We start from the raw sequence: 17,081 nt of genomic DNA, 5'->3' as shown, positions 1-17,081 counted from the left end.
ATTAAAAATATCTGTTATAGGTTGCATTTCTGTAAATATTGACAATGCAATTTCCCATAGGAACTCCTTTCACAGCTCAAACTGTACCACTTTTACTATGAACATTCCCATGTTATGTCTCTGTGAGATGGAACACAGAGAGCCTAATTGGGAACCAGTATGTAAACAAAATTACTTTTCTATGAATATTCAAGATCTCCCCAAAAGAGGCGTGTTTTGAGAAACCGGTGTATTTACAAAGTGCAACCTTACCTCATCATTGATTGACTTTTTAATTTTTCTGTCATTTTCTTCATTGTCCTACAAAATAACAGAGACTTTAAATAAATAAGTAAGGAGTATTTACAAAGAGATGTTTATCTTAATCCCTTATAAACACAAAATTAGACGATATATCTAACATACTGATCTTAAACAGCTATACAAATGTATAAAGAAAACAACATATAAGACATTGGATGAGTTTGTTCACTGAAGATGGGTTCATGATTATCTGGACATTTGAATACTTTGTTTAACAGTTAAAGTAAAGGGTCATTTGACAATGTCCAGTTGCATTACACAGCAAGCATGAACAATATATTGTCCTCATAGATATAAATTAAAAAGTCCAGCTCATTCGTTCAAGTACATAAAACACCCCATTTATTTTTTAATTTGAAGTATCAGAAATAATTATTTGAGTTGGCAGTTGGCATTTAGTAACCACAATGGAGATTTCATTCCTATAATAATTAGTCAGTTATGGAACTTTTCATACAGCTTATCAGGAATGATTGAGATTGTAAGACAGCTCACCTTGGAATGATTTATAGATAAACTAGGACTAGGTGAAGGAGAACTTGAGTTTGTTGATGTCGGCGTGCCTGAAATGTTGTCCGAATAAATGTCATCATTGGGTGGCGAGGATGCTAATACTGCTGCACCTGAGAATAAAAACATTTTACTTTACGAAAGATAGAAGTTATATTCACATTATATGAAATGCTACTGTATTTAGATTAAAAGAAATCTGTAAATTACTTCCCTGTAGTGTGATTGCTTTTCTTTTTAGAATTTGTTATCTCTAAGACAATAATGTTACATACACTGTACATGCTGTGGATTCTATTCATTGGATACCAATGTTCGTAGATTTCGTGGGTATAGGTAAACCTTGAAATTAAATGGTCAACAAATGAAAATTTCCTATAAGCTTGTATGCAAACAAAATTAAATATCCACAAACATTTATGTTTTTCTTAATCCATGAAAATAAATGAATCCACAGTAGATACTTTTCTTCAAGTGTCTTAGTGATATTTAAAATTCCTATTTCCACTTACCCACGTCTTCAAGATCTAACTCATCATATATGAAATCATTTTCTTCAAAATCAGGATCCTGATTACAATCCACATAATACTCAACATCATCTTTGATTTTCTTTATCTGAAAAATATCATCAAATTTAACATCATCTTTGATTTTCTTTATCTAAAAATTATTATCAAATTTAAAATCATCTTTTATTTTCTTTATCTAAAAATTATCATCAAATTTAAAATCATCTTTGATTTTCTTTAACTAAAAATTATCATCAAATTTAACATCATCTTACATTTTCTTTATCTAAAAATCATCATCAAATTTAACATCATCTTTGATTTTCTTTAACTTAAAAACATCATCAAATTTAACATCATCTTTGATTTTCTTTATCTAAAAATTATTATCAAATTTAGAATCATCTTTTATTTTCTTTATCTAAAAATTATCATCAAATTTAAAATCATCTTTGATTTTCTTTAACTAAAAATTATCATCAAATTTAACATCATCTTACATTTTCTTTATCTAAAAATCATCATCAAATTTAACATCATCTTTGATTTTCTTTAACTTAAAAACATCATCAAATTTAACATCATCTTTGATTTTCTTTATCTAAAAATTATCATCAAATTTAACATCATCTTTGATTTTCTTTAACTTAAAAACATCATCAAATTTAACATCATCTTTGATTTTCTTTATCTAAAAATCATCATCAAATTTAACATCATCTTTGATTTTCTTTAACTTAAAAACATCATCAAATTTAACATCATCTTTGATTTTCTTTATCTAAAAATCATCATCAAATCTAACATCATTTTTGATTTTCTTTATCTAAAAATTATCATCAAATTTAAAATCATCTTTGATTTTCTTTATCTAAAAATTATCATCAAATTTAACATCATCTTTGATTTTCTTTATCTAAAAATCATCATCAAATTTAACATCATCTTTGATTTTCTTTAACTTAAAAACATCATCAAATTTAACATCATCTTTGATTTTCTTTATCTAAAAATTATCATCAAATCTAACATCATTTTTGATTTTCTTTATCTAAAAATTATCATCAAATTTAACATCATCTTACATTTTCTTTATCTAAAAATTATCATCAAATTTAACATCATCTTTGATTTACTTTATCTAAAAAACATCATCAAATTTAACATCATCTTTGATTTTCTTTATCTAAAAATTATCATCAAATTTAACATTATCTTTGATTTTCTTTATCTAAAAATTATCATCAAATTTAACATCATCTTTGATTTTCTTTATCTAAAAATTATCATCAAATTTAACATCATCTTTGATTTTCTTTATCTAAAAAATTATCATCAAATTTAATATCATCTTTGATTTTCTTTATCTAAAAAGTTTTCAAATTCAACAATTTTTTCAGGATGTTAAACCTATTTTAGTGCGGACTACTTCTTTGTGAGTGAATTATTTTATTGAAATGAATCATCAACTTACAGCCAGTTCAAAGAATACTTTGATTGGGAGAATTTTACAAACAGAAAATCAATCAATGAATAAAAGTTAACAACACAAATTGGTGACTGTCATTTGTTACTGTTTTTTCATATCTATTTTTTTGTTTGTTAGTTGCTTGGTTGATTATGTAGGCTATTGATTTCTCATTTGAACTGTTTTACATTTTGTAAAGTCATTGGATGAACTTAGTTTCCAGTATCTTATTTAATCCATCTGCTGTAGCTTGTTATCTCGTCTGCAATCATTACAGTATGTTCTTATCTTTACATTATATACCTTCCCTACCTGTTCAATAGGTAAAGCATCGTTGTCTACCATTCTCATGATAGTTTCTAACTGCTTTATGTGAAACAAATGTTTGTCTTGTTGAGCTTTTAGTTCTTCAAATATGTCTTGTTTCTAAATGGAAACAAATAACAAATAATAGTACAAAGTATAAGGTATGATAAGGCCAATTGTTGGCCCCTTGAATTTTTTTTATTCAAAATGTATTTAATATCAATTTATAAAATAGCATTTTTCAGATGAATTTATGAAATGACATTAGTCGGTCAGATTCATTTTTCTTTAAAATATTTGCATCAGGCCTTCAATCTTCTTAAATTTAGGTAGAAAACAGCAATAAATGTTGATTTTGTTATGAGCCAATGGCTTTACCCCAAAAGATATTATGCTGCAAAATGTTATATTAAAAGATGTAAATGTGTATAAAATATTGTTTTGGGTAAAGCATTGGCTAATATTTATAAAATATTCCAATATGTTGATTTCCACCTTTTTAAGACACCATATTGACAACCCATTTAACCCTTCTGCACTTCAGTGTCCATCCTATATTAACCTGGTCAATTATCAACAAGTCCAGACAAGGGGAATTGTATGTGTAGTATTTGTGGCTGCATCAAAAATTCTCTTACAATATGGAGGATATACTGTTGTTTTTAAATGTTGTCAAATTCTACAGAAATCTATAACAGTGACTGTCAATATTGTAAAACATTTCTTACAACAGAGGATGAACATTTTCAGATTTGAATATTAAGTATGTAATGTGTCACATAGGACAACAAGACTCGGATATTTTTACAGCATAGTAATATTCTAAATGGTTGAAATATAGATAGGTGTCATCAGTTACATATCAAATTAACAGTGAGGTGCATTTCTTGCAGTTGAGCGATTAACCCAAAGTGTAAGTATAATTACGGTAGTTATGGTGACATTATATAAATAGAAAATGAAAGTGAAATGACATAGAGAATATATCTATATTATATAGAGAGAAAAGTAATTATTGTTTAAATAAATTGATAAAATTTTGTAAGAGTTAGTTCTTCTTTGTAGTCTTATAGTATAGTATATAGTCTTATTAAAGAGTCATGCTAGTGGTAACATTTGATCAAATGTTTGGTTCAATTTCCCTATTTTCTGTTTTAAATATGAAGTATGAAAGTTACTCAGTTATAAGGTTAATAATACAGGGAAATTGTTGAGTTTATATGATCATGCAAAAAACACCCTGACATATATAGAATAACCATACATTGTCTCGAAATATCAATGTTATTTGTACAAGGCTTAGAAACAGATAGAAAGCGAGGCTGTGCCGAGCATTTCTACCTGTTTCGAGCCGAGTACAAATAACCGATTGATATTTCGAGACAATGTATGGTTATCCTTAATATACTGCAACTCATATAAGTGTTTTAAATGAAGTATTTAGTGTAAAAACAATCATTTTTAAATTTGGAGCGAACGACGTAAAATTTCCGCGAACCTGTACGTTTTATTGACGTCATAAATAAAACTCTACGGAAACACATTGTCAACGTCATAAACAAGGTGATATACGGTCTTGGACTGTATATGACATATAAATATACAGTCAATGCAATTTGACTGCTCAAATAGGACAGCTGCAGTATATAAACAATTATTTGTCAGTTTGTCTTGTGTCAAGTCTTTCTTATACAGGATATATATCTATGTTAACTCTCTCATTAAATGGTCAAAATGAATTTTTATTATCTAAAATAATTTAAATAATTACACATGAAATCTGCCTATTTTAAGATCTCTAGTTATACTTACATCTTTGTCCATCTTCTTTTTCTTGGTCGTCAACTGTTCTATCCTGCTTTCAAACTGTTCCAATTGTAAATTCAGATTCTCTATTGTTACCTGAAAATATAATAGTTATCATACAGTAAACACTAGGTATGTAAATTGACACATGAACTACTCAAACCAGTGATCATATAGTAACTTGACACATGAACTATTCAAACCAGAGATTATATAGTAACTTGACACATGAACTATTCAAACCAGTGATTATATAGTAACTTGACACATGAACTATTTAAACCAGTGATTATATAGTAACTTGACACATGAACTATTCAAACCAGAGATTATATAGTAACTTGACACATAAACTATTCAAACCAGTGATTATATAGTAACTTGACACATAAACTATTCAAACCAGTGATCATATAGTAACTTGACACATGAACTATTCAAACCAGAGATTATATAGTAACTTGACACATAAACTATTCAAACCAGTGATCATATAGTAACTTGACACATGAACTATTCAAACCAGAGATTATATAGTAACTTGACACATAAACTATTCAAACCAGTGATCATATAATAACTTGACACATGAACTATTCAAACCAGTGATTATATAGTAACTTGACACATGAACTATTCAAACCAGTGATTATATAGTAACTTGACACATGAACTATTTAAACCAGTGATTATATAGTAACTTGACACATGAACTATTCAAACCAGTGATTATATAGTAACTTGACACATGAACTATTTAAACCAGTGATCATATAGTAACTTGACACATGAACTATTTAAATCCATTATCATACAGTAAACACTTGACACATAAACTATTTCTAACAAACATGGTTTACTGTATAAATTTAACTTTGTTCCAATATTTGTTGTTTACAGAGGCATAGAGGGTACCAGATAAGGAATTTACATACAACAAGATAAGCCAATCGATTATTTCATACTTACAGATAACCAATTTGTTACATCTCCCTTTTCCTTCGAATGAGGGTCCATTTTGGCAGCTGCTCCAAGTCCTTCTTTGGAGTAAGCTTTTGTTTTTGTTTCTCGTTCTACTATTTTAAATCTCTCCATTTGCTGCAAAGATATAACAGAATTATCAATAAAACATGAATTTAGTTGTACCAAAATACAACCAGTATACCTACATTTTAATTTGCAAGAATGTTTTCCAAGTTTAAATGTGTAAAATTAACAGTACTACATCTAAATGATTGTGAAAGTAAAATGTCTCCCATGTAGTTAAGAAGGAACGTAAAGAAACCGAAGGCCAATGTCCAAGCATCTTTAAAATGGTTAATTTACTACAATAAAGTACTATATAATACAATGTAATGCTTCATTTAAACAATTCCATGAGTTAGAAAGTTTTAACAGTTCATATAGATACTTACAGTTTCTATCAACTTTCTATTTTCAACCAAAATTCTTTTATCTTTAATGTCACTACTTGAACACCACGTCTTGATATGGTCCCGCAGACGCTGTTAAATAATAAAGTAAGCATATATATATAATGATCTTGTAGATGTTTGAAAATAATTACATAAAGATGTATATATAAAACAATCTTGACATACTTTCACAGCGTCGACAAGACAAATGAAGAAAACAAAGTCTTTAATGAATCACCTAAATAAGGATACAAGTCTGTTTACAGGTAAACGTAAATAGTTTCCTACCTGAAGTTTTTTAATCTCTCTTTTAAGATCAGCTTCATACTTTTCTTTTTGATTAGCATTGGCAGCACTATGTACCTAAAAATAAAATAAACAACCAGGTACAGATTACTTACTGATTCTAGCAAACATAAAAAAAACTTTATAAGGCTATGTGGATTTTTTTTTATTAACAGCCACTTAATGTTTTGTGGCAAATATTACATGCACTTTCAGGACAATATTGTTGACAAGTTCTGAGTAACCCCTGCTTTGTACAATACAGATGTTGACACACTAGGTCAGATTAAGATTGTGCTTGCTGTGACACATAGTAAAATGAGCTGGATACAAAGCATCCGAGCATACATTAACCCCACCAGTTTTTATCCTTACTGGCATATGCTTAGCAGAGAAGCAGGAATATACACATATAATTGTGAAAAACTGATCAGATTTTTCCAGGCCTATTCTTGTATTTGGACCAATGTCTTGAAACAATAGCATCTATATGTAATACGACTCTAATACAAGTTATCTCATAAATTTGCACATATTTATGTGGAAATATAAAAAAAAATAAGGAGATGTGGATTGAAACAAATTTAGTCAAACGTATGCCCATCAACAATGAGAACCACCCATACCATATAGTGGGCTGTTAAAGGCATGACATGAAAAATTTGAAAACAATTGAATTGAGAATCTTCTTGTACACAATCTAAAAACATTATTTAAATATAAAATACCTTTTGCCAAATATCTTCAAATGACTCCACACCTTCTGTTACTTTTTTAAGGCATCTATCTATTTCTCCTGAAAACAGAAAAAAAAAAATTCTTTACTACACAAATAAAAAGTAAAAATTCAGGGGATGCTATCGACATGTTATAATCTGTGGATTTAGTTATGTCGACAACCATGTGTCTTTTTGAGAAACTTTACTATTACTTGGAAACATTGTATCTATCACGTCTATCTATTTATATCAGGGGTCCCATTATTTCAGAATCATAGCCAGAAGTGAAATCTCTTTTTGAAACAAATAGGGATAAGTGATTAGACTTGAAAGAGAAGTGCCCATTAGTGATACGGGCTACAATGTTACTTTAACCCTTTCACTGACTGGTGCCCAGACAGAAGCTACTCTGAGACGATGGCTTCCCTGGCTACTATTACTCAAGTGGGAGATCTTCATAATAAATGTCAATAAAAACTTGTTTGTACTTATTTGTGTATTTATTTCATTCAATAACACCATGTTCACAGTTTTGTTCATGTTTTGAGTGAACTTCTGAAAATTCTGCTTTTAAACCCCAAATTGTAATTTTTTAACCCAAAACGGCAAAATTGTGAACATTTTATGAGGCTGTACAAATTCCTCACATTGAAAGATGTCCATTCCAAGTTTTTTGTACTTGTTTAATAGTTAGCTAAGTATACTAGTTTGGCTTCAATTCTTTCAAAAAAAGTGTTCCCTCATTTCAAATTCTCGTAAATTCCGTCAATTTCCTCTGATTTTGACACGGTTTTCAACAAACAGAACTGCCATGTTTACACTTTCATCAAAGTATTCATCAAAGAAAGATAACTCATGTTTGCACTGTTTTGAGCCGGAAACATAAAAGAGGTATTCCGATCCCGGTAAAACGGGACTCATCGTCAGCTGTCTGAAGCGTGAATCACGGTAAACTGGGACTCATCGGCGAAAGGGTTAATAAAGATATATCTTGAAGTAATTTTTTGTTTATACTGTTCTATTCATACGCGACACATGCCTGAGAACACAAATAAAGTAATTCACAAATTCATTAACAACCATTGTAATGTCTAATAATCATCAGGTCCCTGCTTGGGTAAATGGTTAAAAAAAGTAGAAGCAAATGTTTACAGAACATTGAAATCTTGTGTTTTACGGTGGTCTTATGTCAAACCCTCAGCTGAACAGTCCTGAGCAATGACGTAGAGGCAGGTCTGACAAATTGTATTACAATTCTGGTCAATGTATCATGTGTTTTCTTCCTCTTGGTTCTGTGTCAATATTGATTATTGTATTTTAATATGAATGGGCACAGATCAATAGAATGAAAATTTGCGGGTAAAATATTAACTCTGATATATGTTCAAGGGGCTATCCCCAGGAAGCCCTTGAAATGTAACGTGACTGACACAAGAAGCAATCATAACAAAAAGCGCAATCACTTGGAGCACAGATTTTTTTTTCAGCTGCTGCTTAAAAATGCCCTTTTCACAATTTCCATTTTAATTTTTACCACAAATTTCATTATAAAACAACACAGTACAAAACTGTCTCACAAAATGTCAGACAGAAACCAAAATAGTTTCACAAGGACTGGGACCAATTGACTAGGACTCATTTAAGAAGTAAAATTGAGAAAGGAAATGGGCAATGTGTCAAAGCGACAACAACCCGACCTGACCTTAGAGCAGACAAATACATATATATAGGAAATATTATAGATACATGTAAGTTAGTTGTAATGCAATCACGTTTTGGTGGCAAATGAATCAACAGAAAAAAGTAATATAAACATCAGCGTAGATACAAATCTTATTTCAACAACACGACCCAGTAGCATTCTGGCAATTAGTTTTCCACCTAGAAATAATTTTACCCTTTCTTATGATTTCAGTGAAATCATAGCTAGTAGTAGTACCTGTCCTGAACAAGCATGATATATAAGCCACTGGACATTAAGCAACCCAACAATCAACCAATCAGAAATTGAACTGGATGCCTATTCAGTGGTGATTCTCTTCAAAATATTTCTTTGGCCCTGCAGGTATAATTTCTTTCTATCTTTTTTGCATTTTTTACTCATGTCGTGGCATGGCACAGACAATTTTAGAAATCGGGTCACTTTAGTTTGCTATACATTTCTAGTTTAAGATTTGAGTGAGGGACAAGACATTTCAAAATACTGCATGAACCAGATCAGCTGTAAGAATGGGCTCACTACTGTACTTTTAAAAAGAAAGAAGTTCTCTATATATAAGGCCCTATATATAAATAGTACATTATTTAACAACAACAAAATTTAAGCGACAACAATTTTTGTTAAAAGTAGATAACACAATAGAATGGGTTTCTTCATTGTAAAATGGATTATAATTTTGATTAGATTTTAATGCACTGTGTTATCCACTAAAAGGCACTATCAAGCAAATATGCCTCTAGTGTATTATAATTAACTGGATCCAAAGCATTTATTGCCAGTATTGCATACTTTCAAACTACACTTCTGCTTGTCAATGCAAAAACTGAAATTTCATTAGAAAAAAAAACACAGGAACAAATTATTTTTTCAGCTATAATGTTATTATGCAGTCCAAGCTATAGAAACTTGCATTTTTAATGCAACATTGCAAGTCATCTACAACTAACAATTTGTCAGTTAAATTAAAGTGTCAACTATCAAAGTACTAGTTTCCGCAAATGTCATTACAATTGTAATTACTCGATATTCAAATTTAACAAAACATTTAAGGGGTATGCCCTTGAGACAAATTATTAATTAACTGATGAAACTGCGTACTCTTCTTAATGGATGTAAATTTGAAATAGGGTCACAGACAATAACAAACAAGCATTGTGATAACATTCATAATGCCTGCTATTAATAAAAATCTAAAAGATTGAAACATGCTGATTAACTATTTCAACAGGTACTGAATGTCCATTTAAATCTTTTGCAGACATTTTTTGGTGAAATGAAAGAATAGAAATATGGTGCTTTCGGGGAATTTTTAATGACCTAAATAGTTCCGATTTCCTTACCTTGTAGCTTTCGCCTATCAGCCATAGCTATAAATATTGAATCTGAAATGACAGACGCATGCTACGAAATTACTAAGGCACCACAATACCAAATTTTGGTAACCCTTTTTTGCTTTTATTTCGTCTTTCTATTCTTTCAAAAAATCCAAAATGGCTTCCCGAAGAACCTAACAACATACATCCATAATTTAATTCATGCGATATAAAAAATAACAAAAAAGTTAAACTTTATTCAAAATATATAGAATTTGCATTTGAGTACATTTTAGGCCTATATTACTTTAATCAGTCTAAATTTTGGAAATGAGTGCAGTATTAATATAAATTTTGCTTTAGTTACTGTTTAAAAAAAATTAACACTTTATGCCCAAGAATTTGGAACTATTTATGGAAGTTTCGGAAGAGCCTGGTTCCCTTTTATCTACGCATGTGTTGTTTACATCTTATTTCCGGCAATACACAAAAATGTGATCAGACAGAACTGCCAAAAGTGGTAGAACTGTCACTAGTCTTCAATTGAAATGAACGTTTCTTTGTTCATGTCGTTTTAAGAAGAGACATTCGGTAGGTTGCTTTTATTTCTTGGAAACGAGGCATGTAAATTGTTTTCATAGGTGTATAGCAAAATCTGAGAAGATACTATTTTTTTATTTTATCTCCACTTTAAACACTATCATGACTATTGGCCATTTATTTTAACTGCTACCAGTTGTATTGGTAGGGTGAGCTGTAATGATGGGAGATAACCACAGATCTCAGAATTCACGACACATTCCAAGACAACTCAAATCAGGAACATATTTATTGACGGGACGGTACTACCTAATAGTGGGTCTCATACATTCGACACCTTATAGATATTTGTCCGTCATTACTGGATTTCACACAGGTTCCTGTAATTTTTGTTGTTATAAAACAAAATATCTGACACCACAATGGAAAAGTGTTTGTTGTATGACGTCATAGACGTATAGAGATATTAAATGTGTATTGGGGTCTAAGCATGACACAGGATTGCTGATTTTTTGTAAGCATGGCATGTGAAAGTCTACATCTAACAATCTCATAAGCATTTAGTTTGATATTTTGCATACAAAGATAGTACAAATTTAAGTTCAATATTTTATTGTCAATAACAGACGCCAATTACATAAGCACATGATTTAAAACACTATTTTATATATCAGTACCTAAGATGCTAAATTATGAAAAAGATACATATCTTAATTATATATTGACAGATTTGACAGTCATGACTTCAAGAAGTCAGAAGTCAGATTTAAATCTCAGCCTGACTGGATCCCAGATATCCTCAAGTTCAAAGTCACGTCCGTTACATCGGCCTAGTTCTGTTACTGATGTTAGGCAATCTAAAGGGGTAAGTCCGATTATGAGTCGATTCAGTTACTGTTGTGAGGCTATCTAAAGGGGTAAGTAGATTCTGTAACTAATGTGAGGCAATCTAAACGGGTAAGTCGATTTTGTTACTGATGTGAGGCAATCTAAAGGGGTAAGTCGAATAAAGCTGAATTTCTCTTATTTTGTTGATCTTTAGTAATAGAATCAAAGCCTTGACAACAAGGATCCGGAAATTTTTTCACCTAATTTCGGTCATTTTCATACAACTTAAAAGTTGATGCCCCTTTTCAAAAAATGATTGTCAAAATCACATTACTGCATGAGACTCATTATGAGTATGATCATACTCGATTGTCATGTTCGTAGCATCAACAAACTTGTTTCACTGTTGCGTCGCATTTACTTCATGATTTGTCCTACCATTTTCCAAAAATCGTTTTAGAGCAATTAAGGAAAGGCAGCAGTTTAAAAATAAAATGATTTTAATGACTCAAAACGATAATATTCTCAGTTATCGCTTACATATCACTTGATTCTGAAGTCAAAATTCAAACTGGATGGACAGCGACAATCCTAAAACCAACAATTCCAGACTCATTTCCCGGATTAGTTTTGTTTATCCAAATGAAATGAAATCATCGGCTTTTTAACATTTTACCTTTAAAAGTGTAAGAATATTAATTAAAATAGTTGCACAAGCTTTATTTAGGATGAAATTATTTTAAATTTACAATTTATTGTCTAAATCTGTGGAAGAGAATTTCAAGCATGCGTATTACATAGTAAACAAAGCACGTGTGTTAGAAGTAAAAAAATATTTTTTTCTACGTAAATTAAACCAAGTTTTAATTTATTTTAAATCATAATTGACAATTGTCTAACTTGTTGAGTAATTAAATAATGAAGCCAGTTGGTATGGAATTTTTATTTCTTTATAATAATAGTTTTGAGCTTGTGATCAATTGCCAGGTGTGAATTAAAAACACAGGTAATGAGATAAGCAATCATTAGCCAATAGCTCCCGAGGCATTAATATAGATATTAGGAGGGCCCTCAGGATTATAACACTTAATTGAAGTGGCAGTTTAATTACAGGAAGTCGATAACAAAACAAAAATATTTTCATAATGGCGATTTTGAAAGTCGATCAACGAAATGACCGAAATTATTACGGTTGAAAAATAAAATTTGACCTAAATCCCAATTAAAAGTTTAGGACATTATATTTTCAGTTTAGGACATGACTGGCAAATATGACCGTTTCCGGACCCTTGCTTGACAAGCTGTTATCAAGAATTTACTAAGGCCTGAAATCAACACAATATTTTGTGGCCTGAAATCAAAATAGTATTTTGTTATTGAAGAGAGTGTCAATGATAGACCAGATTCATTCATTGTATCACAAAAGAAAATTTTTCTGGGTACTATAAAAACTGTTATCTTAATAAGTGGAACATCAAGCAAAGACATTCAACCAAACAAAAGGCACTTGATTCATCAGAGGAGGCATCAGTAGATGATGAAAATTACATGAAAAAACTAACCAAGAAACTATTGTTTTAATGGCCACATAGTTGTGATATTTGTTTTATTTAAATGTTCTCAAGCATATGCAAGGTAGATATCAAATGTACAAGGATAACCGCCTAAATTAAAATATTGTTTGTTTGCCCTTTTCCGACCCAATGTTTTGAAACAGGGTAGGTAGGTAGGTAAAATATTTTATTTTTCTTTCCCAAAAAATAACTTAGCTCGGTACATTTTTTGTCATGGTTAGGCAGGTAGGTATAATATTTTATTTTATAGATACAAAATTTTCATGACGTCATTTTTGTCTGTATTGCTTTTGTTTAAGTATGCTTTTTGCTAATAAGTTTCTGGGACTATTAGTTTTGAAAAAAAAATATCATATAGAATGTGAAGTTAATTCATATATATGCACTACAATTTTTTTCAAATATCAAAATATAGGGCTGTGCAGCATATTTTAAACGTTTACATTCCTGGAATTTTTAAGAATTTTAACTTGCACTAATATTCTGTACTATGTACCTTGTACGCTTACCTAGACCTAAAGTTTTTCTGTAAGAGATAACTTTGTCCTGGTAAAAATATGTCCGGGCAGAAATACATTGTACATTACTAACTAGAAAAAGTCCATAGAGTGTTTAAATTTTCGTGTGTGCCTGTGTTTCCAATAAAAATGCTACAAGACTTGAAACTCAATTGTCACGTATTTTACATCGCATTTGTAAATTATCTGTATGGAAAACCTTGGCGATTTTACTGCCAAATATTCTCCCCTTTACAGACCTTTGGTTCATGTCAGATATAAATCAGAATATATCAATGCTGGTTGAAGGCATCGTTAACATAATCATCCTAATCTACGGACCACCGAAGGCCATCCCTACATAGGATACAAAGTCTGTTTACAAAATATTTTTTACACAAGTTGATAATTTAGTATTGGACGAACTTTTTTTGCATGAACCCTGCTATTCAAGTTTAAAGACACAGTGTAAGGTTGGTTAAATCATGAGTTCAAAGCTTTCAGCATCGATTTCTAACAAATGCTTTAAAACTCCAAATGCAAGTGTTCATTCATATCAAAAGCTCACGTTATACCAAACAGACTAGACCTTATACAGGAAGATAAAACCGGAGAATTCTGATAAAAAAGTTTTGAGCGGGAAATACAAAAATAAAATTTTTAGTAGGAACCAAAAATAAAATAAAATAATATCTTGCTGGTAAACACAAATAAAAGATTTTCAGGCGGAACGAATTTATAGGGTCGATCGGTAAAGGGCAAACACACAATATTTTAATTTAAGCCTAACCAAATTGACTTTATTTTGACAGGATGTACAGAAATCACAGTCCAGTACAAAAAAGAGGAATTCTCTACATGGTAAAATTTGATAATAGTATAATTCATTTGATTATAAACAAAATCAACTTCAACTTAAATAAAATAGTAAAAACATGTGCATGCAATGAAAAAATAATAATGAAAAATCTGTAAAAGTTAAACTTTAAACTAAAAGATGAACATTTTTGTCAAGCCTTCAACATCAGTCATAGAAAGTTTGACATAAGGATAGTGATCAGGCAGCAGCGTTAGCTTACTACTCAAAAGCTATATATTTTAGAAGGTTTAAGACCTGGATGCTTCATACTTAGTCTATAGATGTCTTATTGACTTATTTTCAGTGGGTAGAATAACCTGCAGTAATTAGATTAGTTGACAAGTATGTGTAATTATAGACATGAACACATATCATTGTCCTGTTTATGTTAATATTTGTCAATGATAGTGAAGACTGCATTGTTACAATTTTGTAAACACATTGTTGAATTTAACTCATAATTTATATATGAACAGGAGTTGATAATTTAAGTCAAAGAAGCGATGCATCTTCAGCTCGGAAAAAGAATCCAAGGCAACATGGGAGATCTCCTAGGTAAGAAAAATCCAAGGCAACATGGGAGATCTGCTAGGTAAGAAAAATCCTAGGCAACAAGGGAGATTTGCTAGGGAAGAAAAATCCTTGACAACATAGCAGATCTGCTAGGTAAGAAAAATCCAAGGCAACATGACAGATCTGCTTCTGCTAGGTAAGAAAAATCCAAGGCAACATGGGAGATCTGCTTCCATTAGGTAAGAACAATCCAGGGCAACACTACAGATCTGCTAGGTAAAAAATTTAAGGCAACATGGCAGATCTGCTTCTGCTAGGTAAGAAAAATCCATGGCAACACTGCAGGTCTGCTAGGTAAAAAAAATCCAGGGCAACATGGCAGATCTGTTAGGTAAGAAAAATCCAAGGCAACATGGCAGATCTCCTAGGTAAGAAAAATCCATGGCAACATGTCAGAGCTGGAAGGAGAGAAAAATCCTAGGCAACATGGAAGATCTGCTAGGTGAGAAATATCCAAGGCAACATGGAATATCTGCTCGGTCAGAAAAGATAAGAATAAATTTGCTTGCACATCTTCAGAGTCAGGAAAGTTCAGTACAACACTGCAAATCTTCAAGGTCAGGAAAGTTCAGTACAACATTGAACATCTTCAAGGTCAGGAAAGTTCAGGACAACATTGAACATCTTCAAGGTCAGGAAAGTTCAGGGCAACATTGAACATCTTCAAGGTCAGGAAAGTTCAGGACAACATTGAACATCTTCAAGGTCAGGAAAGTTCAGGACAACATTGAACATCTTCAAGGTCAGGAAAGTTCAGGACAACATTGAACATCTTCAAGGTCAGGAAAGTTCAGGACAACATTGAACATCTTCAAGGTCAGAAAAGTTCAGGACAACATTGAACATCTTCAAGGTCAGAAAAGTTCAGGACAATACTGGACATCTTCAAGGTGAGAAAAGTTCAGGACAACATTGTACATCTTCAAGGTCAGGAAAGTTCAGGACAACATTGAACATCTTCAAGGTCAGGAAAGTTCAGGACAACATTGAACATCTTCAAGGTCAGGAAAGTTCAGTACAACACTGCAAATCTTCAAGGTCAGAAAAGTCCAGGACAACATTGAACATCTTCAAGGTCAGGAAAGTTCAGGACAACATTGAACATCTTCAAGGTCAGGAAAGTTCAGTACAACACTGCAAATCTTCAAGGTCAGGAAAGTTCAGTACAACATTGAACATCTTCAAGGTCAGGAAAGTTCAGGACAACATTGAACATCTTCAAGGTCAGGAAAGTTCAGGGCAACATTGAACATCTTCAAGGTCAGGAAAGTTCAGGACAACATTGAACATCTTCAAGGTCAGGAAAGTTCAGGACAACATTGAACATCTTCAAGGTCAGGAAAGTTCAGGACAACATTGAACATCTTCAAGGTCAGAAAAGTTCAGGACAACATTGAACATCTTCAAGGTCAGAAAAGTTCAGGACAATACTGGACATCTTCAAGGTGAGAAAAGTTCAGGACAACATTGTACATCTTCACGGTCAGGAAAGTTCAGGACAACATTGAACATCTTCAAGGTCAGGAAAGTTCAGGACAACATAGAACATCTTCAAGGTCAGAAAAGTTCAGGACAACACTGGACATCTTCAAGGTCAGAAAAGTTCAGGACAACATTGAACATCTTCAAGGTCAGAAAAGTTCAGGATAACATTGAACATCTTCAAGGTCAGGAAAGTTCAGTACAACACTGCAAATCTTCAAGGTCAGAAAAGTCCAGGACAACATTGAACATCTTCAAGGTCAGGAAAGTTCAGGACAACATTGAACATCTTCAAGGTCAGGAAAGTTCAGTACAACACTGCAAATCTTCAAGGTCAGAAAAGTCCAGGACAACATTGAACATCTTCAAGG

At 31.5% G+C, this 17,081-nt stretch overlaps 2 protein-coding genes across 5 annotated transcripts in view; one reads left to right on the top strand and one right to left on the bottom strand.

Annotated features, from left to right (window-relative positions):
• The window catches only part of LOC134726043 (CCR4-NOT transcription complex subunit 3-like), a 28,305-nt gene extending 17,664 nt beyond the window's left edge, over nucleotides 1-10,641 (bottom strand). For 3 of the 4 annotated variants that reach the window (XR_010108620.1, XM_063590420.1, XM_063590422.1), the window contains exons 1-10: nucleotides 10,385-10,641; nucleotides 7,334-7,401; nucleotides 6,609-6,683; nucleotides 6,321-6,410; nucleotides 5,875-6,003; nucleotides 4,912-5,001; nucleotides 3,097-3,219; nucleotides 1,326-1,431; nucleotides 799-926; nucleotides 253-300 (exon numbers count right to left, since the gene is read on the bottom strand). Coding sequence is in view for 3 of the 4 variants with exons in the window: in XM_063590420.1 (XP_063446490.1) it covers nucleotides 253-300; nucleotides 799-926; nucleotides 1,326-1,431; nucleotides 3,097-3,219; nucleotides 4,912-5,001; nucleotides 5,875-6,003; nucleotides 6,321-6,410; nucleotides 6,609-6,683; nucleotides 7,334-7,401; nucleotides 10,385-10,409 (882 nt within the window). In the remaining variant the exon portion in view is untranslated. The remainder of the gene's footprint in view (nucleotides 1-252; nucleotides 301-798; nucleotides 927-1,325; nucleotides 1,432-3,096; nucleotides 3,220-4,911; nucleotides 5,002-5,874; nucleotides 6,004-6,320; nucleotides 6,411-6,608; nucleotides 6,684-7,333; nucleotides 7,402-10,384) is intronic. The other variant, XM_063590421.1, reaches the window with a different exon arrangement.
• A 128-nt stretch (nucleotides 10,642-10,769) lies between these two features.
• Nucleotides 10,770-17,081, top strand: part of LOC134726042 (centrosomal protein of 131 kDa-like) — a 46,284-nt gene continuing 39,972 nt past the window's right edge. Inside the window, exons 1-4 of the mRNA XM_063590418.1 lie at nucleotides 10,770-10,948; nucleotides 11,626-11,762; nucleotides 14,609-14,657; nucleotides 15,132-15,210. Coding sequence (XP_063446488.1) covers nucleotides 11,637-11,762; nucleotides 14,609-14,657; nucleotides 15,132-15,210 — 254 coding nt within the window. The 5' untranslated portion in view covers nucleotides 10,770-10,948; nucleotides 11,626-11,636. The remainder of the gene's footprint in view (nucleotides 10,949-11,625; nucleotides 11,763-14,608; nucleotides 14,658-15,131; nucleotides 15,211-17,081) is intronic.

Source organism: Mytilus trossulus, chromosome 7, assembly GCF_036588685.1.
Source record: "Mytilus trossulus isolate FHL-02 chromosome 7, PNRI_Mtr1.1.1.hap1, whole genome shotgun sequence".
Classification (NCBI taxonomy): domain Eukaryota; kingdom Metazoa; phylum Mollusca; class Bivalvia; order Mytilida; family Mytilidae; genus Mytilus; species Mytilus trossulus.
Note: the sequence above shows the minus strand (reverse complement) of the source record. Positions and strands in the feature narration are given on the sequence as shown.